The sequence below is a fragment of the Hyaena hyaena genome, unplaced genomic scaffold (genome assembly GCF_003009895.1).
Source record: "Hyaena hyaena isolate Hyena2069 unplaced genomic scaffold, ASM300989v1 scaffold_163, whole genome shotgun sequence".
In the NCBI taxonomy this organism is placed as follows: domain Eukaryota; kingdom Metazoa; phylum Chordata; class Mammalia; order Carnivora; family Hyaenidae; genus Hyaena; species Hyaena hyaena.
In genome coordinates, this window is record NW_024080794.1 from 725,605 (window position 1) to 752,609 (window position 27,005).

The 27,005-nt window shown below is 37.1% G+C and overlaps 1 protein-coding gene across 1 annotated transcript; it reads right to left on the minus strand.

The window, feature by feature from the left end:
- Positions 1 to 492: 492 nt before the first annotated feature.
- Positions 493 to 27,005, minus strand: RFC3 (replication factor C subunit 3). Its single transcript, XM_039239822.1, has 9 exons — positions 26,825 to 27,005; positions 23,540 to 23,677; positions 20,095 to 20,162; positions 17,941 to 18,038; positions 14,210 to 14,391; positions 13,012 to 13,148; positions 12,824 to 12,922; positions 2,206 to 2,275; positions 493 to 793 (listed from the first exon to the last, which is right to left on the minus strand). The coding sequence occupies exons 1-9, from the start codon at positions 26,909 to 26,911 to the stop codon at positions 602 to 604; spliced, it is 1,071 nt and encodes a 356-aa protein (XP_039095753.1). The 5' UTR covers positions 26,912 to 27,005; the 3' UTR covers positions 493 to 601.

Sequence of the window (27,005 nt, forward strand, 5' to 3'; positions counted from 1 at the left end):
TTTGCTATGAACCACCATGATGCATGTTCCTCAACAATCTCAAGCATTTAATGAAAACATGCTTATTTCTTAGAAATCCACCTAATATGTCAATCACTGAAATAAAATTGGATTTCTACAGTCTCAGTATAGTACCAACAATATTCTTCATACTCAGGCTATTTTATTTCAAAATTAATCCTTATATTTCCTGCAAAAAAGCCCACAATTCTAGACTGAGAGAAAATGTGATTAAAGGTAATGACTTGCCAAGCAGAGTTATGTGCCTGTGGCCAAAAATGGTCATTTAGAGGATAGAAAACCCTACATAGCTGAATAGCAAATTTTGAAAGTACTTAAACATTAAAATGTTTCTGGACTCTGAAGTTTCTATGTTGTGTCCTTTCAATAACTTCAACAGTATAAAAGAGCAATTATTTAAGTATAGTATTTAATAGTTAACAAATGATTACCAAAAAAAAAAAAAGAAAAAAACAAATCCACAAATAAGACATGGTTAAGTGAAGTTAGTTTATTTTACTTGCAGCTCTTCCAATATAAAATGAATGTAAATGATGATACTGAGACATTTTAGGAAGAATTAAGGATAGATGTCAAGATGTCAAAACATCATGCCTTCTAATCCATCCTCCATGAACTTCTTATAAAGTGCCATAAATTTGGCCACAAATGCTTCCAAGTGATAAATGGCTTTGCTACCCAGCTGTAGACGATGTTCATAGTAAGCTGCCATCTGGGCCACTTCCCCTTTGAGTTGTCCATCACAATTATGTAAAAGTTCTGAGAGAAGGCCCTGAAAAAAAGATAACTAGTAATTTAAATAATAATCATTGAAAAAAATAATAAGCTAAACAAGCTTTATTTCTCTCATTCAAAAAAGAAGCAAAACTTCAGTATGTCGAATATTTAATGTATGAAGGTGCAAAGACAGAAGTAAAAAGAAGCTCACTGCAAAATTATTAGTTATAATACTCTGTAGACAACCTAAAGTTGCACCAACAGTATCATATTAAAATATATGATATAATCCTATAATGAAATTTCATTCATCCACCAGAAAGGATAAAATAAATCCATACTGTCATGAAATACCATCCATGCTACATTGTTAAAAAAAAAAAAATGCAAAAAATTATGAAGTTCTGTGAAACTATACACACACAACCAAACAAACGAGCATATTTCTATGTGATTAGGATACAGATCTTTTAGAAGTGCTTACTACCCTTGTAGAAATGGATGGGTGGACCTCACTCTTTTTCTTTTATATTTGGCATAATTAGAATTTTTTCTTATAAGTGCTGCCATGTAATTTTAATGAACACAAACAAAACCCCCTGCACTCCCTAACATCTAAATCAATCAATACAGCAATACAGCTGGCTTGTAGCTACCAGAGCAAACCTAAAGCTGTGCTTCACAATATCCTACAAAGTCTAGACTCTGATCATGGCTTTAATGTCATTCCCCATGTGCACTAAACCTCAGTCTGAAATACAGCTGACCCTTAAACAATGTGGGTTTGAATTGTGAGGCTCCACTTATAAGCCCATTTTTTTTCCCAGTAAGTCCAGTAACATAAATGTATTTTCCTTATGATTTTCATAATAAATTTCCTTTCCTCTAGCTTACTTTATTGTAAGAATATAGTATATGATACATCTACATACTGTGTTAATCGAGACTGTTATCAGTAAGGCGTCTGGACAACAGTAGACTATTAGTAGTCAACTTTTGGGGTAGTTAAGTTATACACAGATTTTCAACTATGCAGGGGGTCAGGGCCTTAACTACCACACTGTTCAAAGGTTAACATAATTCCCCAACTATTTACATGCTGCCCTTCTGTTAATCTTCCAAGTCTCAGTTTAGACATGTCTTCCTCACAGAACCCACTGCTGACCTTCCACAGCCCACCTTCCATTATTACTATTTCACCTTCTTACTTCCTTTGTAGTACTTGTAACATTCTGAAATCCTTTTGCTTCTGGTTTCCCATTTCACCCACTAAAATGTGTATTTTCTGAAGGCCGGCCCTCCCCGGTCTTCTTCAGCACTCCCCTAATGGTACCTGGCACACAGGAGAGGCTTAATAAATATCTGTTAAATTAATGAGCTGGATAGAAAGAAATGACAATGTGTCTTAGTACTGCAAAAGTCCAAATGTTATGGCTATAAATGGCTCAGGATCTGAAATCAGATTACCTTCATTATAATTTCAGGAGGAATACAATGAGTTAGAAGCTCATAAAGTCTTCCACGAACTTCAAGGAGCCTATATAAAACAAGATAATTAATACTTTGTAATGGAAATAAGACAATTTTTTCAAGTACATACTGTGCTGTTTTAGTTATGAATTAAATAATCTTATACAGACATTTTCTTAAATGGCTTATCATACTTAAGATACACATTTAAGCTTTTCCTGATTTCAGTTCATTTTTCTAAAAGAATGTTCAGAACTTATTTAAAGTCAAACATTTATATTCAGAATTATTAATTATATCAAAATACAATGAAACTACGAAATAAAAATTAAGACTTCAGGAGTAGTAAGGGTTGACATTCATACTGCATTTCAACATACTTTCATAACATATCAAGTGAATGTTTATTTCTTCTCCAGATAGATACCTTGGACATCTAGAAAATGGTCATGAAAACATAAGATAATCGCTAGTTAATTATACAAGTAAGAGAAGAGCATATAAGCATGATACCATGTATCACTACATACTACCTCAATTGCAAAGTGAAAAAGCAGTATGGCAAGGAAATGAACCGGTCCTATCACAGAAAGCGCAGTACAATAGGTCATAGGCAAGCACTGAATCAGGCTGCCTAAGTGAATATGAACACTCCAACCTCTGAGTTCTTAATTTTAGGCCCTTCTCATAATAGTTTCAGGAGAGAAAGATACATATGGCATTTTAAATGGCAAGAAGAAAATGACAAGTAAAATCGTAACTACACATAAAACAACTATCTTTCTCCCAATACATATTTAGTACCCTAAAGGGAAAACACTGTTCTGAACCATTACCAAAATATCACAGATGTTCCATATTTAGATCAGAGAAGTGACTCATCAAAGATGAATGGTTTTTTTTTTTTTTTGGTGTTACCAGAACACTTCCATTCAAAGCAAGTTTTCATTTTTAATTTCTTTAAATTTTTTATTATTTGTTACATTTACATCCAAGTTAGTTACCATATAATGTAATATGATTTCAGAAATAGAATTTAGTGATTCATCACTTACGGATGACATCTACTGCTCACCCCAACAAGTGTCCTCCTTAATGCCTCTTGCCCATTTAGTTCATTCCCCCACCCAAAAACCCTCTCTGCATATTAGAGTTTCTGACGATTTGTCTCCCTCACTCTTTTTGTTATTTTTCTTTCCTTTGCATTCGGTTCACCTGTCTTGTATCTTATATTCCATATATGATTGAAGTCATATATTTGTCTTTCTCTTATTTAGCTTAGCATAATACACTCTAGTTCCATCCACATTGTTGCAAATGGCAAGATGTCATCCTTTTTGATCCCAAGTAATATTACATTGTAGATACATACCACACTTCTTTATCCATTCATCAGTCCATACTTTGGCTACTGCCACCAGCGCTCCTATAAACACTGGAGTGCATGTGACCATTCGAGACAGCACTCTTTTTATCTTTTAGAGAAATACCTAGTAGTGCAATTGCTGGGTCGTAGGGTAGTTCTATTTTTAATTTTTTGAGGAACCTCCATACTGTTCTTCAGTGACAGTACCAGTTTGCATTACACCAGCAGTGCAAAAGGGTTCCTCTTTCTCCACATCTTTGCCAGTCTGTTGTCACCTGAGTTGTTAATTTTAGACATTCTGACAGGTGTGAGGTGGTATCTCATTGTAGTTTTGATCTGAATTTCCCTGATGAGTGAGGTTGTGAATTTTTTCATGTTATAGCCATCAGGATGTCTTCTTTGGAAAAGCATTTATTCATGTCTTTTGCTGATTTCTTCATTGGATTATTTGTTTGGAGGGTGTTGATTTTGAGAAGTTCTTTATAGATTTTGGATACTAACCCTTTATGTGATGTCATTTGAAATATCTTCTCCCATTCCATCAGCTGTCTTCTAGTTTTGCTGATTGCTTCCTTTACTGTGCCAAAGCTTTTTAGCTTAATGAGGTCCCAATAGTTCATCTTTGCTTTTGTTTCCCTTGCCTCCAGAGACATGTCAAGTAAGAAGTTGCTGCGGCTGAGGTCAAAGAGGTTGTTGCCTGATTTTTCCTCTAGGATTTTGATGGTTCCTGCCTTACATTTAAGTCTTTCATCGATTTTGAGTTTATGTTTGTGTATGCTGTAAGAAAGTGGTCCAGGTTCATTCTTCTTCATGTTGCTGTCCAGTTTTCCCAACACCATTTCTGAAGAGACCGTCTTTTTTTCCCATTGGATATTCTTTCCTGCTTTGTCAAAGATCAACTGGCAATATGTTTGTGGGTCCATTTCTGGGTTTTCTATTCTGTTCCATTGATCTGTGTCTGTTTTTGTGCCAATACCACACTATCTTGATGAGTATAGCTCTGTAATACAGCCTGAAGTCTGGAATTGTCATGCCTCCAGTTTTGGTTTTCTATTTTAGGATTACTTTGGCTATTTGGGGTCTTTTGTGGTTCCATACACATTTTAGGATTGTTTGTTCTAGCTCTGTGAAGAATGTGTTATTTTGACAGGGATTGCATTGAATATGTAGATTGCTTTGGATACTATTGACATTTTAACAATATTTGTTCTTCTGACCCATGAGAATGGAATGCTTTTCCATTTCTTTGTGTATTCTTCTATTTCTTTCATAAGCTTTCTACAGTTTACAGCATATAGATTTTTCACCTCTTTGGTTAGGTTTAGTTCTAGGTATTTTATGGTTTTTGGTTCAATTGTGAATGGGTTCGATTCCTTGATTTACCTTTCTGCTGCTTCATTACTGATGTATATACAAAATGCAACCGATTTCTGTACATTTATTTTATATCCTGCAACTTTGCTGAATTCATGGATCTGTTCTAGCAGTTTTTTGGTGGAATCTTTTGGATTTTCCAAATAGACTATCATGTTGTCTGCAAAAAGTGAAAGTTTGGCTTTCTCCTTGCCGTTTTGGGTGCCTTTTATTCCTTAGTGTCATCTGACTGCTGAGGCTAGAACTTCCAATGCTATTCTAAGTAACACAGGTGAAAGTGGGCATCCTTCATCCTATTCCTGACATTAGGGAGAAAGCTCTCAGTTCTTCCCCAGTGAGAATATTAGCAGTAGGTCTTTCGTACATGCCTTTTAGGATCTTGAGGTATGATCCTTCTATCCCTACTTTCTTGAGGCTTTTTATTAAGGAAGGACATTGCATTTAGTCGAATGCTTTCTCTGCATTTGAGAGGATCATGTGGTTCTTTCTTATTCTCTTTTATTAATGTGATGCATCAAATTGATTTGCAGGAACTAAACCAGACCTGCATCCCAGGAAGAAATCCCACTTGATTGCAGTAAATAATTCTTTTAACGTATTATTGGATCCGGTTTGCTAGTATCTTGAGAATTTTTGTACCTATGTTCATCAGGGAAATTAGTCTGTAGCTCTCCTTTCTAGTGGGGTCTTTGTATGCTTTTGGAACCAAAGTAATGCTGGTCTCACAGAATTAGTTTACAAGTTATCCTTTTTTTTTGAACAGATTCAAAAGAACAGGTGTCAACTCTTCTTTAAATGTTAGAATTTCCCTGGAAAAGCACCCCTCCCTGGACTCTTGTTTGTTGGGAGATTTTTGATTACTGATTCAATTTCTTCCAGATCTGTTCACTTCTTCCAGATTGCCCTATTGGCATGGTGGCATGTGATTGCTCATAATATTCTCTTATTATTATTTGTATTTCTGCAGTGTTGCGATTTCTCCTTTCACTCATGATTTTACTTATTTTGATCCTTTCAATTTTCGATCAAACTGGCTAGGGGTTTATCAATTTTCTTAATTCTTTCAAAGAACGAATTCCTGCTTTCAGTGATCTGTTCTACTGCTTTTTTGGTTTTGACAGCATTGACTTTGGCTCTAATTATTATTTTCTATTTTCTGCTGGTTTGGTGTCTAATTATTATTTGCTGTTCTTTTTACAGCTGTCTTAGGTGTAAGGTTAGGTAATGTACTAAAGTCCTTTCATCCTTCTTTTGGAAAGCCTGGACTGCTATATACATCCCCCTTATGACTGCCTTTCCTGCATCCCAGAGGTTTAAGGCTGTTTTGTTTTCATTTTCACTGGTTACTGTGTACTTTTTAATTTCTTCTTTAATTTCTTGGTTAACCCATTCATTCATTAATAGAATGATCTTTCCAAAAAAATTTTTGTGTGTGTGGGGGTGATTTCAAGTTTCATAGCATTGTGGTCTGAAACTATGCAAGGTATGATCGTGATCTTTTTGTATTTGTTGAGAGCTGATTTGTGACCCAGTATGTGATCTATTCTAGAAAATGTTCCATGGGCACTTAAGAAAATGTGCATTATGCTGTTTTAGGATTAAATGTTCTGAATACATGTTAAGTCCATCCAGTCGAGTGCGTCATTCAAAGCCATTCTTTCCTTGTTGATTTTCTTAGATGAAAGTGGGATGTTGAAGTCCCCTTTTATAATGGTATAATCAATGAGTTTATGTTTTTGATTAATTGATTTACATATTTGGGTGCTTTCATGTTGGGGGCATAAATATTTACATGTTAGATCTCCTTGGTGGATAGACCCTTTAGTTATGATATAATGCCCTTCTTAATAATAATAATGCCCTCTTGTTACAGTCTTTATTTTAAAATCTGTTTTGCTTGATGCAACTATGTCTACATCAGCCTTCTTTTGGCCACAAGTAGCACAATAGATGGTTCTTCATCCGCTTACTTTCAATCTGGGTGTCTTCAGGTCTAAAATGAGTCTCTTGTAAGCAGCATGTAGATGGGTCTTACTTTCCCATCCATTATGATACGCTATGTCTTCTGATTGAAGCGTAGTCCACTGACATTTGGAGTGACTCCTGAAAGATATGACTTTAGTGTCGTTGTGTTCCCTGTAGACTTGGGGTCTCTGGTGATGTTCTCTGGTTCTTTCAAGTCTTCGTTGCTTTTCGTCTTTTCTCCAAAGAGTCCCCCTTAAAATTTCTTGCAGAGCTGGTTTAGTGATCACAAACTCCTTTGGTTTTGGTTTGTCTGGGAAACTCTTTCTCTCTCCTTCTATTTTGAATGACAGCCTTACTGGTTAAAGAATTCTTGGCTGCATTTTTTCCCAATTCAGCAAAATGAATATATCCTGCCACTCCTTTCTAGCCTACCAAGTTACTGTGGATAGGTTTGCTCCAAACCTGATCTGTCTTCCCTTACAGGCTAAGGACTTTTTTTTCTCTTGCTGCTTTCTTAATTCTTTCCTTGTCTTGTGTATTTTAATAATCTGACTATGATATGCCTTGGTGATGGCTGGTTTTTGTTGAATCTGATAGCTCTCTTTGCTTCTTGAATTTGGATGTGTGTGCTTCCCCAGATTAGGAAAATTTTCCACTATAATTTGCTCACAGAAACCTTTTGCCCCCTTTTCTCTTTTAATCTTCTAAGACTACTTTGATTTGGACATTATTCCTTTTTAATAAATCACTGAGTTCTGTAAGTCTTATATTGTGCTTTTTGCCTTTGTTTCCTCTTTCCTTCTGCTTCATTATTTTCCGATAATTTTGTCTTCTATATCACTGATTCACTGCTCTGCTTCATTCTTGCTTGCCGCCACAGCATCCATTCGAGATTGCATCTTGGTTATAGCATTTTGAATTTCATCCTGACTAGATCTTACTTCTCATATCTCCACAGGAAGGGAGACTATGCTTTTTTCAACCCCAGCTAGTGTTCATATTATCATGGTTCTAAATTCTAGTTCAGACATCTCACTTATACTTCTGTTGATTAAGCTCCTGGTTGTCATTTCTTCTTGTTCTTTCTTTTAGGGTCAATTCCTTCGTTTTATCATTTGGGAGAAAAAAAAGAAATAATAAAGTAAAAAATTTTTGAAAATTGAAAACAACAAAAAATCAAATAAAGGAAGCTAGATCCTAGGTGTGTTTTGACCTTCTTGAAAGAAGCTTGACAGAATGGAGAAAAAAATGGAAAGAAAAGAAAAAATGTACCAAACAATTTAGAACTTAAAAAAATGTATACAAAATAAAAAAATGAAAATAAAGTGAAATAAAATTAAAAAATTAACCAAAAAAACCCCCATATTAAACATTTTTAAATTTTTTTAAAAAAGAAAAATAAATTTTTCTTTCTGTATCCCAGAAAAAGGAGGAAAAAAAGAACAATTTAAACAAAGACAGAAGAATAAATAAATAAATAATAAAGAAACAAACCAGCAAATTGAAGAAACCTGAATGAAGTTAAATTGAGTTTCTCACAGAACCGAATGTATGAAGCACTCTATAGTCCATACACTAAGCAGGCTGACAGACTTGTGTTGGACTTCTAGGTGATGTGCCAGCGGGCACAACTGGGTGCGACTTGGTATAAAGCATCAGTTCTCCAGTAGGGGGTGCTGCTTAGATTATTGGGGTGGATGAGTGTGGTCTGAGCAAGCAGCTATGCATGTGTGCAGGAGAGGTGGAAATGGTGTCACCTAGCCTCCTAGTCTCTGACACAGGAACTTTGTGCTCTCACTAACCCATGATCAAGTACCCTCCTTTGTCTCGGGCTTCTGTCCACTCCCCGTCTCCACCCTGTCCATGTTCAACCCATAAGCCTACCAAGTGGCACCTCCCTCCAGAGTTTTATCTCAGAAGGGGCTGTGCTTCAAAACCCACACTTCACAGACCCTGCGGCTTGGACCCCTGCCGACTCTGGGGGAGGATCTCACAGAGCAATGGCCAGGTGCTGGTTTACCCCAGAAAAAGTGTGTGTCATCACACAATGGTACAGGTTCAGAGATTATGTCAATTCATAACACAGGGCTGGTGCCTGGTTTCAATACAGTCTCGCGTCTTTGTCTCAATAGCAGCAAATGTGGCTGCTGTCAGGGGTCCACTGGGATCTATACCTGTGGGGAGGCCATATGGCCTCTACCAAATGTTCTCACAGGGAACCGCCTCTCCCTGTGTGGCACCCAGACCCGTCAGACCCCGCTGCCTGCTCCTGCAGATTCGCCCCTTTTCCTCTCCAGAACACCGCCAGGCAGTGAGCTCTGGAATTTCTGACTCTGCGCTCCACTGTTTATAGAATCCTAATGGTACTGAGACCCTCTCCTTCCTTTCTGTCACCGGTTTTGGGGACTAGATTTCTTGTTCAGTCACCTGTGTGTTTTCACTCTTTCTCTCTATCCAGCTACTTTCTGAAGAGTGCTTTCCCTGCACTCTCCCAGTGTGCCACACTCTCTCTCCCTTTCTCTGTCCTCTCTCCACAAAAACAGCTCCCTACACTCTGTGGCTTTTCTTTCCTCCAGTTCACCTCTCCACACCACGTATCTGCCAAGCTCTGTGACTCAAGTTGTGCAGATTGTTGTGTTAATCCTCAGAACAACTTCCTAGGTGTGCAAAATAGTTGAGTGCTGATCTAGCTGCATTTCAGGGATGAGACAAGCTGAGAACTTCCATGCTGCTCTGCCATCTTGCCTCACCACTTCATCAAAGGTTTCTTAAAAGTAGAAGTTCAGACCCTTTTCCAGGAACTCCAAGAGTATGAAGTTGTGCCACACAACAAAAAGTTGAAAAAGGAACCAGCATCTTTTGAGCACCTACTATGTGCAAGCCACTGTAACAAATTGTTTTACTTAAGTCCTCACACTAGCTGTGAATGGGGGCATTATCTCCAGGTTTTAAATGAAAAAAAAAAAAAAGGGGGCTGATAGTTTAAGTAACCTCACAAAGTTGACTATGAATAGATCTGCCTTACTCCCAAATCCATTCTGTATGAGACTCATTGCAGTATGCTATTTATACCTCACAACATCATTCTTTTACTGAAAAGAGACGTTAAACTTCCATATAAACTCATGTCATTGAGGCAGAATTTTAATTCAAGTCTGATTCCAAAGGCCTTGATCCTTCTTGGACATGGTAGTATTAGATTAAAAACAAAAAAACAAAAAAACACAACCAGGGGTGCCTGGGTTGCTCAGTGGATTAAGCATCCAACTCTTGGTTTCTTGATTTATGTACAGGGTCATGATCTCATGGTTCATGGGTTCAAGCCCCAAGTCAGACTCTGCACTGACAGAGTGGAGCCTGCTTGGGATTTTCTCTTTCAGCCTTCTCCTCTCTCTCTCAAAAATAAGTAAGTAAACATTTAAAAAACAGTAACCCCAATTATTAAAGAGTAAGAAACAGATAGATACAAATGACAGATGATATTAAATCATTAAATTACTTTAGGTAATCTCTACACCCAAGGTGGGGCTCAAATTCACAATCCTGACATCAACAGTTGCATACTCTATCAATAGAGCCAGCCAGGAACCCCAAAATTATTCTATAATTATACATATCGTTTATTTTTAAAAAGTTAATTCAGGATATGTTTCTCTCTACAAGTGTTCTATGCTGTGTGCATTTTGTGCATGTTACCTGCACCTTGTTTTAGTCTGAGTTCATTGCTAATATGACTTAGTTTCTTAAAAATGAATATGTTCTACATTTTCTACCTTTGTGCAGCTATTTCTTAGGGACTGCAAGTGCTAAAGAGTGCAAATTCTTCTGTCAGAGAAAAATGGTATTATAGAACTGTCTGTGATTCTTAACTGAATGTCTGCAAATAAGCAATAATCTCCTCAAATAGTTTTCTTATTAAAATAAAGATAGTAATAATACTTTTCCTCATAGACCTGCTCTATGAATTAAATGAGATACCACAGTGCGCTCACTAAAATTAGCTGCTATCCAAATTGGAGAATTATGACTCTTCTAAAATAAATCAAATAAGAATCATGACTAAATATTACAGCAAGTCTAAGGGTCAAAAATGAGAAACAATTATCTGGTACTGTGTGGGCCAACAATCAGAATGATAACAGCCCTTCTAGTATTTCTGGTCAATCTGAAAGCTTTGAAATTGAAATTTCTTTTTTTGTAGCACAACGAAATCAATTCCTACAACTGTTAATCTAATCAGGAGATAGCAACATCTCTTTTTGAACAAGTTCATTTGTGAGCTGCCCAAACTTGTTTGGAAAACTGAAAGAGGTAGCAGCTGCTAGAAGAATTAAGCAAAGCAATGATCAACTAGTCTTAAGAACACAACTCATAATTATCAAATATTATAACATCTGTACCTAGCTCTCCTAAAATCAGGAAAGTTCTACTACTGCTACCACAAGTTTTCTTCTCTAAAATCAGAAAACAAGAATGTCATCTCAATGCAGAAATATTTTACAAAAGTAAAAACCTCCTAAAACATGCTTTATTGGAATTTTATCTCTTTAAAGGCTGAGATTACTTCACTGCTTAGCGAATTTTACAACATGGAAGGCACACTTTTTCCTAAAGTGAAGTTTTCTTTTCTGAAGAGATTACTTACAATGTTTGGCACTTCTTAAAAACTATTAAATTCTTCAACTAAAATAAATGAATTACAGAAATTCAAAACAAACCCTGATGAAATACTAAGTACCTATTATGTATGACCATCCATCGCCAATAATCTACATGGTGGCCAAAGAGTATATGTTATAATTCTTTTGAAGAATCTTTAGAAAAATTAGAATTCATCAGATATATCACCCAAGTGGAGAAATCTGGCATATTTTTCTCATGATTGTTTTCATATGAATCAAGGAAGCTTAAATTTTAGTGGATGAACATAGTCTAGTCTGTTTCTTAAAGTAATCAACTATCCTCTCTTAAGTCCAAAGATGGTTTCTTAGGTCTGACAGGCATTAAGAGTAGAAGACTACATGTCAACAGCCTTAAAAACCTCTGGGCTTCCCAAAGGTAGTGGGCCTTAAGGCTGCCACTCTTGATTTGGAGAAAAGCAGGTAGCCCTTATCAAAGTTGTCATAAACCAAACAATGGCTGAAGTATTTTCAGTATGATCTGCTACTATTACTCAGTAAATTTACTTCCACAGAAGTATATGGAAATAACTGTTCAGCAAATATGTCACAAAACACCTCCTACACACTGGTGGCATATACACCACACATTATCATTACAACTTTATTGTACAATATTGTTAACAGAGTTCATCATCATACACTAGTGCAGAGTTCATGTATGTTCTCAAACCATTATTACACAATCTTTTTTACTCTTCACGGCAAAGGCACAAGTATTCCTGGCAGGGTAATAACAGTATCTTCATTATATGAATGGAAAAGTTGAAACTCCTTAAGATGAAGTTACCTGCTCAAGGGCATTTAGCTAAAAGTCAGTAGAAGTCTGATTCAGAGCCTGGTGTTTTTCTGAGATATGATGCATCAATTAGAGTTATAGTATTATTCTTTTCAATATTAGAAAACTAAGCACATTGAGTTATAAATTAAGTCATCTGACACTCTGAAAGGAAAACTAAAACTTCCAAGATTTGTTTTAATCTGTATATAAGTTCCATACGCACATGTCAATAGCTAAGTAAAAGCCATGATACTACATACCAACTATTCTGAACTACTAAATTTCTAAAATTAAAATCTTATCTTTTCTTCAAAAGTTTAGTATTCAGATTCAAGACTTAATTTTAATTCTAAATGGCACTGGTGGTAGTATGAAACAGTTAACCAAAACTCAGATTATCTGTTCTATTTCTATGACCAAACTTTTATGGTCATTTTTGAAACGATTTACCTTTGTGGAGTCTGTTGACTGACGATAGCATTGGCAGTCTCCCTGAGATACACCTCCCAATCTGTTTCAGGGATTTCTTGATCTGCAGTGAAAGGATATCTACATGATAAAAAGAGAACACAATAAATTACATCGAAGTGTGTTTGTGTCCCAAAACGTTTTTTGTGGTAACTGCCCCTTTCACTCACTGTTGCACTCTGCAGGCTTCACACATAAGTAGGGCTTTTCGGAGATTCCTGCAGGACTTCTCTGCAAGTCTCTGAGCCAGTTGTGAAGGAAGATTCAGACCTTCCTTCTTACACACAGTAGATAATACGTGGCAAATCTACAAACAAAACAATTAACAAAAATAGGGAATGTGTCAGCATACTGAAGCAATTTCTGTAGATAACGTCTTTACAGACCCTTGTTATTTATTTCTGTCACTCTCTACCCAACCCATAGGCTCCTTTAGCAGAAAGCCAGGGTTTTCGTCCAGCCGTCAGGAAGAGGCAGCAACTGGTCCTGCCAACTACAAGAAGAGTTGGTTTGAGCTCCAAGCCTGCCAGCCGTCTTGGGGGCTGTGAGGAAGACACACAAGGTCTCAGGTCTTTGACAAGGACACTGATCACAGGGCTGCCAAGTAGAGCTGCACAGGCTGAATTCTGCATGACTCAAGAGATGTTACTTGCATGCACTAAGATGTGAATGGTCCCCACAGGAGTGGTGTAACCTGGAGTCCTGTCTTACAGACGCTTTTAACTATATTACTCTCAAAATGTTTACAAGTGAAACTTCTAATAAAGTTACTTCACCACTCTGCAACAAACACAGGTGACATATTATCCCTACTTTGCATAAAATCACCCAAGATCTATTAACAGCAGTAAAGCTGCTTATTGTGAGAAATTTACATTTTTACTTTGTAAGTGTTACGAATGATAAAAGAAAATAATATATTATGTTGTTTCAGGCTAATAATATTGGTCCCCTAACTGGAAACTAGGTATTGCCACATTATCTCCCTGTAAAATCTATATCTTCCAACCTCAAGGTAGAAAAACCAAATAACTAGTATAACTAAATAACTAGCCCTTACCTAGTTTAGTAAAATTCATAATACCTACTTAAGGTCAAAAAATGACTTAAAGGAAGAACTTAAAATACTGATGGCTTATATGCAATATTCTTAATAGAGCCTACCATCAGACTATGTATTGGTATCTGGTATTTACTACTATACATATTGGTTTATATTTCTACTAATGGTTAGCATTCAGGCCAGAGATGTTCCTGAATTACTAATACACTTCACTATGTTTTTACAAAACAAACACAACAAAGATGTAAACACAGTACTCACAGAATCTGAAATGAATTATTTCTTAAAAGTTTCACTTGACTTACATCTTCAATGCTGGGAGCAGGCACACGAACTGCCAGGCACCTACTACGAATAGGTGGTATCACTTTAGACGTAGAATTGCAACACAAGATCAATCTGCAAGTGGACATATACTTCTCCATGGTTCTACGCAAAGCATGTTGAGCATCTTTAGTGAGTTTGTCAACCTCTGTCAATAATACCACTAGTCAAGGAGAAACAAAACACATTTTAACTTGAGTATCTTTTTCTCTTCCTTCTCATTATTAGCAGTGGAATCCTAAATAAGAAGGCTGATATACTACTCTTCCCTTTGGCAAGGACACATAAAAGTCTCAAGTATGGCAAGAACAATTTATTTATTTTTAAGTTTATTTTGAGAGAAAGAGAGAGAGAAAAAGTACATGTACACAGACGGAGGGCATAGAGAGAGGGAAAGAGAGACTTCCAAGCAGGCTCTGCGCTGATGGAGGGCTCAATACCACAAACTGTGAGATCATGACCTGAGCTAAAATCAAGAATCAGATGTGGACAGCACGGAGCCTACTTGGAATTTTCTCTCCTACTTGGAATTCTCTCTCCCTCTCTGCTCTTCCCTTGCTTGTGCTCACTCTCTCTCAAAATAAAAAAATAAATATTTAGGGGCACATGGGTGGCTTATTCGGTTAAGCGGCAGACTTCAACTCAGGTCACGATCTCAGTTTGTGGGTTCAAGCCCCACATTGGGCCCAATACTGACAGCTCAGAGCCTGGAGCCTGCTTCAGATTCTGTGTCTCCCTCTCTCTCTGCCCCTCACTAGCTCACACTGTCTCCAGCTCTCTCAAAAGTAAATAAACATTAAGAAATGTTTTTTAATTAAAAAAAATAAACACTTAAAGAAAAATATATTTTAAAAAATTCCAATCAAACTTAAGAAACACGAGGCTAAAATGAAGTTAAAGAGGTTACTTTTTTTTTTGTAGAATTCACTGCAGACTTTATTATATTTATATGAACTGCAGACTTTATTATATTTATATGAACTAAAAATCACCAAGACAGGGAGGTACTATGCTATATTTCTCCAAAATATTTTATCTCAGGAGAACATTTCTGTAGAACATTTTAAATCTTGTCATGCCTAGGAATATACTTTGGAAAATACTGATGCAAGAAACAGAGCCAAAAAGGAATAAAGACATGTGGTCACATGTACAGTAAGACTCCATCCAGCGATAACAAAGGATTGGCTTTAAAGTGTTTCAGGAATATTATGTAGTTAAAACTGAACCCAACTACTTATTGTATGTTTCATCATATAAGTTATTTCTAGAAGACGGCAACGGTAGCAGTGTAGATTTGCATCTCTCCCACAAAAGCAGAAAGATTCCAAGACCAAAGACTCATGGACAACATTATATCAAAACAAAGTGACAGGTTTTACCTAAGAACCTCCCAATATGAGCAAGTAAGAACAAGCAACTATGTGGGAGGAAATGGCAAGGATGTACTATGTTTCTGACGGCCTTTGGTACAGAACCCAAAACCACCTGCAAGATTACACTGTAAAGTATAACGGGACAATTTGAGAACAGCACGCACAGGGTTCAATTTATGGATTAGAACAAAGGAACCTGGATGCAACAAGGTTTGACAAAAGCAATACACTGAAAATAACAAAATGAAGCTCCCTTCCAAGACAATCCTTCATAGTGAGGAGAAATTCTAGAGATAGAATCCAAATGGAATAGAACAGGAGAAACAGAAACAAGGAGACTGATCCCAAAATCTGAAAAATAGCACCTAACATAAAGTACTACATACCAAATGTTACAAAAATAAGTCCTTGGTAGGTAGAAAACAGCAGCATTTTAAAAATTAACATATCATGACCAAGTCAGGTTTACTCTAGAAATACAAAGCAATTTCAGTCGAAGAACCAATAATATAATCTACACAACCAACAGAGCTAAAAAAAAAAAAAAAATCTTAATGCCACATTCATGGATGCAGAAGCAGCATTCGAAAAAATATAACACACATTCATGTTAGAAACACTCAATAAAATACAAACTGATGCTCCTTTCTTATTTCTTACTATGACCAAATAGATACAGAGGCACCTGGGTGGCTCTGTCAGTTAAGTGTCCAATTCTTGATTTTGGCTCAAGTCATGATCTCAGTTTGTGAGCTAGGGCCCTGCGTTGAGTTCTGTGCTTACAGTGAGGAGCTGGCTTGGGATCCTCCCTCTTCTTCTCTAACTCCTATTTCACTTGAGTATGTGTATGCACATGCATGCGTGCATTCTCTCCCTTTCTCTCTCTCTCAAAAATAAATAAATAAGCTTAAAAAAAAAAAAACTAGATACACCTCAGGTCAAAATCTAGCAACTAAACGTGGAAACCCTAAGGCTCTCCTTCCAGAGTCATGACAAGGATGTCTACTATCTTTAGTACTATTAAACATTATACTGGAGGTATTGGCAAACATAATTAGATATGAGAAAATGTTTAAAGCCATACAAATTGGATAGAAGGGGAAAAATTATCTCTATTCACAGATATATACATCTGAAAATTCAAAAGAAACAATGGGAAGGCTATTACAAACAATAGAAGAATGTCATAATATAGTAAGATATAAAATTAAGATACAAACATAATAGCTGTCACATGTGTAAACAAAAGTTAGAAAATATAAGACTCCATGTACAGTCACAAAAAATAAATAGGTAAATGTAAATTTATTCTGAAATACAGTGAACTAAGGAAGAAAGATAATAAGCTGAAATATTCATAGGCAATTCACAAAGCAGTAAAATGATCAATGAACGAAAGAAAAATTATCACACTAACTAAAGAAAAACAAACACCAACAATTGATCTTCTCCACTCCAACTGATAAAGGTTAAAAATAATTAACCACAATGGTAATAAATGTCAGGGAGTAATGGGCACTCCCAAACACTTGGTAGTATAAATCTACCTTTTAAAAGAAGAATTTAGCAAAATTTATCAAAAGCATTAAATGCTGGTATATTTATCATTACAAAATCTTCTATGAGAATGTACCTATATACATGTGCATACAGGTAATACCGGAAGGTTATGACAAAAATGTTAATAGTAACTGTCTCTGGTTGGCAAAATTATAGCTGATTTTGTTTATTTAAATATTTGATAATAAACATATAATTTTGGTCCAAGGAACAGTTATTCCTTTTTTTTTTTTTTTAATGTTTGTTTATTTTCGAGAGAGAAACGGAGAGTGAGCAGGGGAGGGGCAGAGAGAGAGGGAAACACAGAATCTGAAGCAGGTTCCAAGCTCTGAGCTGTCAGTACAAAGCCCAACATGACATTCAATCAAACTCATGAATCGCGAGATCATGACCTGGGCAGAAGTCAGATGCTTAACCGACTGAGCCACCCAGATGCCCCGGAACAGTTCTTCTTAAATCATGTTATTTCTTATTTTAAATAAAGTATTTTCATTATTTATCTAGTTCTAAAATAATGAATGGGTGGCATAAATAGTCCTCTTTCCACCAAAATTCCATTCCATTAGGCTACACATACTCCCATGAGCAGAGAGATCATGACTGTCTGTCTCACTCACTTTTATAAGCAAAAATAAGGGAGGATTAATGCTTGACATAGAACAGGTTAATAAATATTTGCTAAATAAATGGACTTTACGTTTCCCACTACGTTTTTCCTTATACTCACTACGTACCATGTCAGTATCGGCTTTAAAAGAAATAGGTTTATCACATACCTTTAAAATCTCTTTGAGAGTTTGTTTCAAGTTGCTGTGATTGTGCCACTGTTTTCAACATCTCCTGAATTACTACCCGGTCACTATTTCCAGCATCACTATATAATACAAAAATAATGGCAAATACAGATTTAAGTATTTTAGAAAGTATTATGCCCTTATTCTTAATATGTTATTATAAAAAAAACACTGAAGATCCTAAGTGGTTTAAATGTTAATCAAAATTATTTACACTTAATTACATTCATAAAACTTTCAAAGTGAAATATTTTAGGTTCATTAAAATGCAATACTCCAATATGTTTGACAAATATCACTGAAAACACTAAACATGTTCTTATATTAAATTTACTATTACTTAAAAAGAGCAATAACTGGGGTGCCTGGGCGGCTCAGTCAGTTGCGACTCTGACTTCAGCTCAGGTCATGATCTCACGGTTCATGAGTTCAAGCCCCGCGCTGGCCTCTGTGCTGACAGCTCGGACCCTGGAGCCTGTTGCAGATCCTGTGTGTGTGTCTCTCTCTGTCCCTCCCCCACTGGCACTCTGTCTCCCTCTTTCTCAAAAATAAACATTAAAAAAACAAAAGCAATAACTAATACTTAAGTTTATCAAATACTTTAACACTTCTGTACGCACTACAGTTAGTATCTAATTACAGCTAATTTCCTAATCATCTGTAGTTACTCAAAATGTAAAAATAACTCTGAACCAGAAATTTAACCTCCATTCCTCTTCTCCATCCCCCAAATGGTAAAGGTCTGAGAGAAAAGAAGCCTAGACAAGTCTGCTCCCAACACTAGCCTGGAGCTCATTCAGGGTCTTGGCAAGATGATGGGATTAGCAAATGGAATTGAAGATAGTCAGAACTCTGTAAGCTACTGACTTGTTATAAGCATTATCTGTCATTTGTATCTACATTATTGCTTTAGCACTTACATCCTGCACCTCACAAACCAACATAAAGTCACCTGGTTAATTTAGTCTGTCAACTTCAAACATCTGAAAAACAATCAGCTCAATCTCCAATGGACTAGTCTTGCTACAGAGGAACTCAACATGAGAAACAAGGCAAAACTATCAGCTTTTATTTTCCCAACAGTCATCAAATTTTTCTCAATTCACTAATATTATATCAATATGCTTGGAGTGTCTCTCTTATGATCATTTCCTAGTCAAGAATCAAAAATATTTCTCTTCTATGAAATTACCACTTTTTTCTACTTTTCTAATCAGACCCTTTCCCACCAATCTTATTTCTCTTAATTTTCTTGCACAAACCTAAGGAAAGTAATGACGCCTGTTAGAGTTGTCTTGAAAACTACATATAATAATCCATGTAAAGCTTCTCACACAGTACCTGTTACTGAAAACATACTAGCTTATAACTATATTCCTCCTGTTCCATCCAATCTTGAAATAGATGCTCAGCCTCATCTGTGCCACTGCCCAAAAAGGTACCCATTGCCTGAAGATGTCCTTGAGTTTCTTCTCCTTCAAGAACATACCAGGCCCCAGACAACACTGAAGCTTTAACCAACTTTGCTCCCAAGACAATCACTTCTACACTATTAAGCACTACTAGATTGCCATGGCATGAGTTTTCAATGTGCCTCCCAACAGGAGCCCTAATCTTTGATTAAGTCATGATAAAGGATACAGACATTGGTTGGTACACTATTATAACACACTCTAACCAAGAAACTAAAACAAAGGAGTGACCAAAAAAACAAAACAAAAAAGAGATTTGGTAATCCAAAACATATTCTGAAATATTCACTCCAGACATTACACACTTTTCAGACATACTTTACTTTGCTCATCAGTTCTGAGTCAATATATGAAAAATTTAATGACTATGAAATGTACTTTATATAAAACACTGAGTTCTACAGAGCAAGAAAACTTAATTATTAAACTGACTTGACTCAGAAGTCAGAGAAAAGGGGAAGTGGAAAGGTTCTATTCCCCCTATTCCACACTGGGCAGCTTTACTTTTATCTATTGTATACACGGTGTTTCCACACATGATTCTATTTCAAGAATGGGTTCTACTTTTAGAAAAACACAAAAAGACAAAGACAAAAAAGAAAAAGGAAGAGAAAAAAAAAAAGAGAAAAAAGAAAAGACTTGTTTCTATATTGTAGAAACCTACCTGGGATTAACTTCAAGGTGATAATTGCTCGCAATAGTGCTAATTTCAATTTTCTTTTTAGATGGAGTCTATAGACAAAGAAAATAAATGTTTTTAATGTTTATTGGCCATTTCTTCTCTTGCTGTATTTCAGGTTTTTCCTGAAATAAACAATGTATGCTTAATTAAAAAATCTTCAGATAATTACCATGAATAATTTAACTTCATTAACCCCATTCTTTTCCTATGTACAGATGAACATGTTTCTAAACTGGGTCATATCACACATCCTACTTTTATTATTTTTCCCTCCAGAAATCTACAAATCATCACATTATGAGATCATCACTGTAAACAGATCTGCATTGTAAACATCATATACACCCTTACACAGACTTCCATAAAACACAAAAATAAACACATATATGTATATATTCTCACATATGTTTTATGTATTTCTATAGTGTTAGTGCTTTTTTTTTAATGTTTTATTTATTTCTGAGAGAGAGAGAGACAGCGTGAGCAGGGAAGGGTCAGAGAGAGGGAGACACAGAATCTGAAACAGGCTTCAGGCTCTGAGCTAGCTGTCAGCACAGAGCCCAACGCGGGGCCTGAACCCATGAACTGTGAGATTATGACCTGGGCCGAAGTCGGATGCTTAACTGACTGAGCCACCCAGGCGCCCCATGTTAATGCTTCTTGTAAAAAAGTTATAAAAAAAGAGGCAATCATATCCATTTCTCTGTGTTTTACTTTTCTTAGTTAACAATGCATCTACACAATTCCCCTCAGATACTGGTATAGGTTAGTTGCCTATCAACCTATAACATGGATGTCCACAAAGCCAAACATACCAATGGACATTTTGCTTCTTGCTTTTTTGACACCCAAACTATCCCACAATTAACATCCTTCTACATACATCAAATGTCCTGACTTCATTTCTGTGTAAGATTCCCAATAAAAGAATTGCTGGATTGAAGGGGATAAGTTTTCTAAACTTCTATGTGTATGTAAGTATATATGTATAATCAGCCTATTTCCCAAAATAACTAAAAATTAAGTTTTCCACTGTCAACAAATACTCTTGCCCAACATTCCCCTTCTGCATATATCATGCCTTCAAGCTCTGCCAATTTGATAACAGACTCTCTTCAACCATCAAAAATGAGAAACATCTTTACACACATTTATTGGTCATTTATATTTCTCTCTTGTGACTCTTTGATCAGTTTTTGACCAAGTTGTCTTTTTTTTTTCCAAACTGTCTTTCATTGTCAATTTGTAAAATCTTTTATCTAACACATTTCTTTCAAATATTTTTATAAAAAATCTTTAATTTTTCTACTTATTCTATGTACATTATCTTCTGTAATAAAAACTTATAAATTTCATATACATCCAAGTACATATTTCTTTTTTTCTTTCAGTTTTTTTTTTTAATGTTTGTTTACTTTTGAGAGAGAGAGAGAGAGAGAGAGAGAGAGAAAGAGAGACAGACAGACAATGCAGGCAGGGGAGGAGCAGAGAGGGAGACACAGAATCTGAAGCAGGCTCTATGCTCTGAGCTGTCAGCACAGGGCCCAATGCAGGGCTCTAACCCATGAACCGTGAGATCATGACCTGAGCTGAAGTTGGACACTTAACCAACTGAGCCACCCAGGCACCCCTTCCATGATTTCTATTAAAAGGTATTCTCGACCTACAGACTCCTCCTATAGTCTAAGCAATTTAGTGCTTCATTTTAACATTTAAGTCTTATATTCGTCTGGAACTCATCTCTATAAATTATGAATCATAGGGATTTAACTTTATTTTCTTTAGAGTAGATAACTAGTTACGGTAGCACACCTTGCTGACTCAGGATTTTAATACTGACTTGAAACAGATATTACATCATATTTTGGGGCTCTCTAATAAGTTCCACTGATCAAATTCTCTATTCCCATGCCAGTATAATATTGTTTTGGCTAAAACAGTCTTACAATATGATTTGATATCTCAAAACACAAGTCCCACTTCACAAATTTTTTTTGTATCGTCTCAGAAATATATTCTTTCATATATACTTTCAGATTATTTCATGCAATTAAAAAACAAGCTGGATTTTAATTCTAATTTCATTGAAATTTATGCTGTAACTTAGGGAAAACAGATATTTGAAATTATTAAGCCTCCTATCTGAGAACTTGCTGGATCTTTCCACTTGATCAGCTCTTGGGTTTGTTTGTTTTCTTCCTCCTTTTATAAGATATGAGTTTTCTTCCTACAGATCCCACACTTTTCTTATTAAATTTGTCCCTACATATTTTATAAGAATTCCCACCAGGATGTACCACAAGGCACCTTAAATTCAATGTGTCTAACACAAGCTCATCAATAGTAGCCCCAAATCCACTTATCTTCCTAAAGATTCTATTACTAGCACTACTTATCATCCAGTCACTCAGCATTCATTTTTTCAGTGAACCTAATACCTAATAGGTACAAGCTGCTACATCAGAGGCTATGACGGCTATAAAAATCAGTAAGACAGGTTTCTTGCACAACTTCAAAACAAATACAATACTGTAAATGTATGAAAAACTATAATGAAGGCAAAACAAAGTACTAAAAAGTATAAACTATGGGTTAAAGAAGGAAAAGCTAGGGGCGCCTGGGTGGCTCAGTCGGGTGAGCATCCAACTCTGGATTTTGGCTCAGGTCATGATCTCACGATTCATGGGTTCGAGCCCCGCATCCAGGCTCTGCACTGATAGAGTCTGCTTGGATTTCTTTCTCTCCTCCTCTCTCTCTCTGCCACTGCCCTGACTGTGCTTTCTTTCTCTCTCAAAATAAATAAATAAGCTTTAAAAAAAACAAAAGGAAAAACAAATTCTAATGGGGTTGGAGAGGGGCACATCAAGAAGAGATATTTCAACTAAATCTTATCCATGGTCTAGAAGGAGAGAATGAAAATGCACTGCAGGGATAGGCTGGAAAGCTCAGCCAGGGCAGAATCCCGGGAATTCTCTGCACATCCCAGAGTTTCGTGCCTCCTTGTCTAATCAGTCAGCTGCCTAATCTTTACCAAGCTGCCTGACTCTACATTTAAAGTTTTTCTCCAAACCACTCCCTGTTTTTCCAAACCCATTACTGCTCTCAGAATAATCAACTGTAGAGACTTGAATTCCAGTTCCAGCTCAAGTACTGACTCACTAGATAATCTAAAATCAATTCCAACACCTACACTTTACCTCAAATCTCCAGTTGCTCATATTTCCTCTCTAACATAACTGACTTTGTTCTGGTTTTAATAGTTAGGTCTATAAATCAGTAGCTCTCAATCCTGTGCATCTGCATTATCTGTGAAATTCTTACTTAAATCACACGTTGGGCAGCAATGGCCAGGGCCATGGGAACATATATGATAAGGAATGAAAATTCCTGCTATAAATATTTGGAGGCTTCAGAGGAAAATGCTTACTGTGATGGTCTGATGTTCAATTCTCAATTTTTCCACTCCAACCCCATAAAGCTCACGTAGAATACACATAATCCTTGTCTTTTTTCCAGCACCTGATGGTCCATACACTAAGAGATGAGGAAAATCACCACACTGCACCTGGGGGAAAAAAAAAAAAAAGAGGCACTTTCTCTAGTTAAACAACTGCTCTAGGTAGAATTAAATTACTTTTTAGGTATCAAATATTTTGTGTCTCCATCTACAAAACCCCAAAAACATGTATGTATGAGCATATATAGAGACTTTTAATATTTATTCATTTATTTTTGGGTTTTTGTTTTTTTTTTTTTGAGAGAGAGACAGACAGAGCACAAGTGGGGGAGGACAGAGAGAGAGAGGGAGTCACAGAATCTAAAGCAGGCTTCAGGTTCTGAGCGGTCCACACAGAGCCTAATATGGGACTCGAACTCACAAATCATGAGATCATGACCTGAGCTGAAATTGGATGCTTAAGAACTAAGCCACCCAGGCACCCTGAAAGAGTCTTTAAAATTAATTCTGAAATGTTGATTATTCCCCTGGCATTAATCTTATGTAATTATATAACTAGCATAGTATATATATAGTACATAGATACAACACCTTGTGTTAGAAAGCAAGAACTTCCAAACCTAGAGTGACTGCCAAAATCTCCTAGAAAACTTTTTAAAATAAAAACCTGATTACTGGACCCCATCCATGAAATTAACATTCCGTGACTAAGACTGGTACCTGTCTTAGATTGGGCCATAGTCTCTTTGGTAAGAATGGAGTGTATCTGGTTTATTTGAAAGATAAAGGAAAACTTTGTAGGGGAATAAGGAAGCAAAGCAAGAAAAGGAAGGCAGCCTATAAATTCATTACCTGCTTAACCACTCTGGGCATCTGTGATTTAATCCTGCTGGGGATACTCTTGAAACCATGGTGAAAAAAAAAAAACAAAAACACCACAATGGGGAAGGCTGGGTGGCTCAGTCAGTTAAGCATCTGACTCAAGTCATGATCTCACAGCTCGAGGGTTTGAGCCCCATGTCAGGCTCTGTGCCGACAGCTCAGAGCCTGGACCCTGCTTCGGATTCTGTGTCTCCCTCTCTCTCTGCTCCTCCCCACTCACACTGTCTCTGTCTCTGTCTCTCAAAAATAAACAAACACTTAAAAAAATTAAAAAACAAAAACACAGCACAATGGTGGGGAAGCTGGAGTATAATATGTTACCTCTCATCAATCCTTTGATGCCACCTGCTTGGGAAAATGGTTCAGATTAAGGAAGAGCATTAGGGGCGCCTGGGTGGCTCAGTCGGTTAAGCATCTGACTTCGGCTCAGGTCATGATCTCATGGTTCGTGGGTTCGAGCCCCATATTGGGCTCTGTGCTGACAGCTAGCTCAGAGCCTGGAGGCTGCTTCAGATTCTGTGTCTCCCTCTCTCTCTCTCTGACCCTCCCCTGTTCATGCTGTTTCTCTCTCTCTCAGAAAAAAAAAAAAAAGGAAGAGCATTAATGAGCAGGCATTTCAAGTCTGCTTAAGGGTGTTCATCAAAAGAAAGTCTTCAAGAAGTGGAGATCCTGGAAGCTGGAAATCAATCCGAGCACACTTACAAGTTAAGAGCAATGGGATGGAGAAGGGCACTGAGAATGCACAGTAGAGCACAAGACGGCATGCTTTAAAAAAAAACTTCCCAGGTGACTCTGGTGAGCCTGTCAAGTTTGGGAATCAGTGCTATTAAGGCTAAAAAAACACGGAGAACACCGACCCCAACCTTAGAGGCATAAAGTCTTGTGACAAAAGTTTCTAAGTAAGCATTACAGAAAAAGTTCAATAAGTATCTTAACAGAAGTGATTATTGCGGTGAATTTTAATACTTTATAAACTCATCTATATCTGGCACTGGAAAAAAAAAGTGTCAAGGAAAGGAACTAGTCACCTGAAACAGTGCATGGAAAATAGCAGGTGCTTCACAAATACTTATTGCCTTTGCTTTTTAAACTCCAACTAGCCAAAGATTACAGGTATGCTTTAAATGTTCCTGTTTTACTAAACTGTAGATTCAACAGTAAAACAGGTGAACAGTTTTTAAAAGCAAATCTATAAACATCCGAGACCAGTATATTAAATTTTTGTCCAAAGTATTTACTCCAAATTCTGTATAACAAAAAGATAGCCATAGAAAATAAAAGGTATCATTTGACTAAGAAAATCAAAGTGAAAGCTATCTCAGTGAGAAAAATGCAATTTGTCTAGAAATGAAGTATACAGCTGTATACAGCTATGATAGGTTTCAAATTACCATAAATGGAATACCAATAATTTAAAAAGGGGAACAAAAAACCCCTCAATCTCACAACACTATCAACTTTTGCAATGACTTTCATAAGGACAGAGTTCCTTTATTATTTATCATTTTTAAGTACTTAACATAGTACCTGTAACTGAAAAAAGGTGGGTACTGAAGAACCTGAGAGCTGAGCCAAACAGTTCTATCAGCACACGGTACTATTTGGATCTAAAAAGGAGTGCATACATAGCTTACACAGACACTAGATTTTTCCCAAGACCCTTCTCCCATCTCATCCATTTCTTAAAAGATTCAGTTTGCATCTCAGAAAACATTGCCATTAGACACTTATCCCAACTACAACACGAAAACACACATCAGGATGGAGAAAAGGGGGAACCAAATCTTCTATAAGGAATTAAACTCAAGGACGACCTAATACAACCTCTTAGAATTAAATACGACCTCTGAAATTAGTAAATACAACACCTCCCTTTTTGTAAATAAGGGAGATGACACCAAGAAATTTTAAGTAACCCTGTTAAAAAGTAAAGTCAGATGAGGTCACTTCTCTGCCCAAAACCTTCCGTGGCTTCCGATCGCGCCCTGTGAGGATTTACTGGATCTGCACCTGCCCCCGTCCCGTTTCCTTCTACGCCTCCCTCTGGCCGACTATTACCCGCTCCACTGGCTCCTTGAGGTTCCTAGAACAGGCGGGGCGCACAAGGGATGTGCACTTGAGCTGCCTCTACCTGTTCCACTCTTCCCTCACTTCAGGGCTTAGCTCAAAGGACAACTCCGAGGGAGGCCTGTCGTGTTTACGCGCACAACTCCCGCTCCCCACACTCCTGCCCTCTCCCCCGTTTCATTTTTGTCCACGGCACTCATCACCTTCAGAAGAGAGTGGACGAGGCACCACTCCTTAGGGGCACGACACCCCCAAGATGGGGGCCTAGCCTCTCCCCGCTCTCCCCGCCCGGGCCCGCGGACTCACCAGGTTGCGCAGCTGGGCCGCCTGCTCCTTGTGATAGTCCAGCCGTCCCAAAGAGCAGGGACGGTACTTGTCCACCCAGAGGCTCATGGCAGCTCGAATTCCCGGGGTCCGCCGCTTGAAAGTCCCGCGCGCGGGCGCTCTCTACGGCCGGACGCAGAGACAGTTCTCCCGCGAACTCCAA

Excerpts from the sequence above, each read along its gene's own strand:
- RFC3 (XM_039239822.1), bottom strand. The coding sequence starts at position 26,911 with ATGAGCCTCTGGGTGGACAAGTACCGTCCCTGCTCTTTGGGACGGCTG. Across the intron at positions 18,039-20,094 it reads CACCTTGAAGTTAATCCCAG|TGATGCTGGAAATAGTGACC; the intron begins GTAGGTTTCTAC and ends TGTATTATATAG. Across the intron at positions 794-2,205 it reads CTCCTGAAATTATAATGAAG|GGCCTTCTCTCAGAACTTTT; the intron begins GTAATCTGATTT and ends TCTTTTTTTCAG.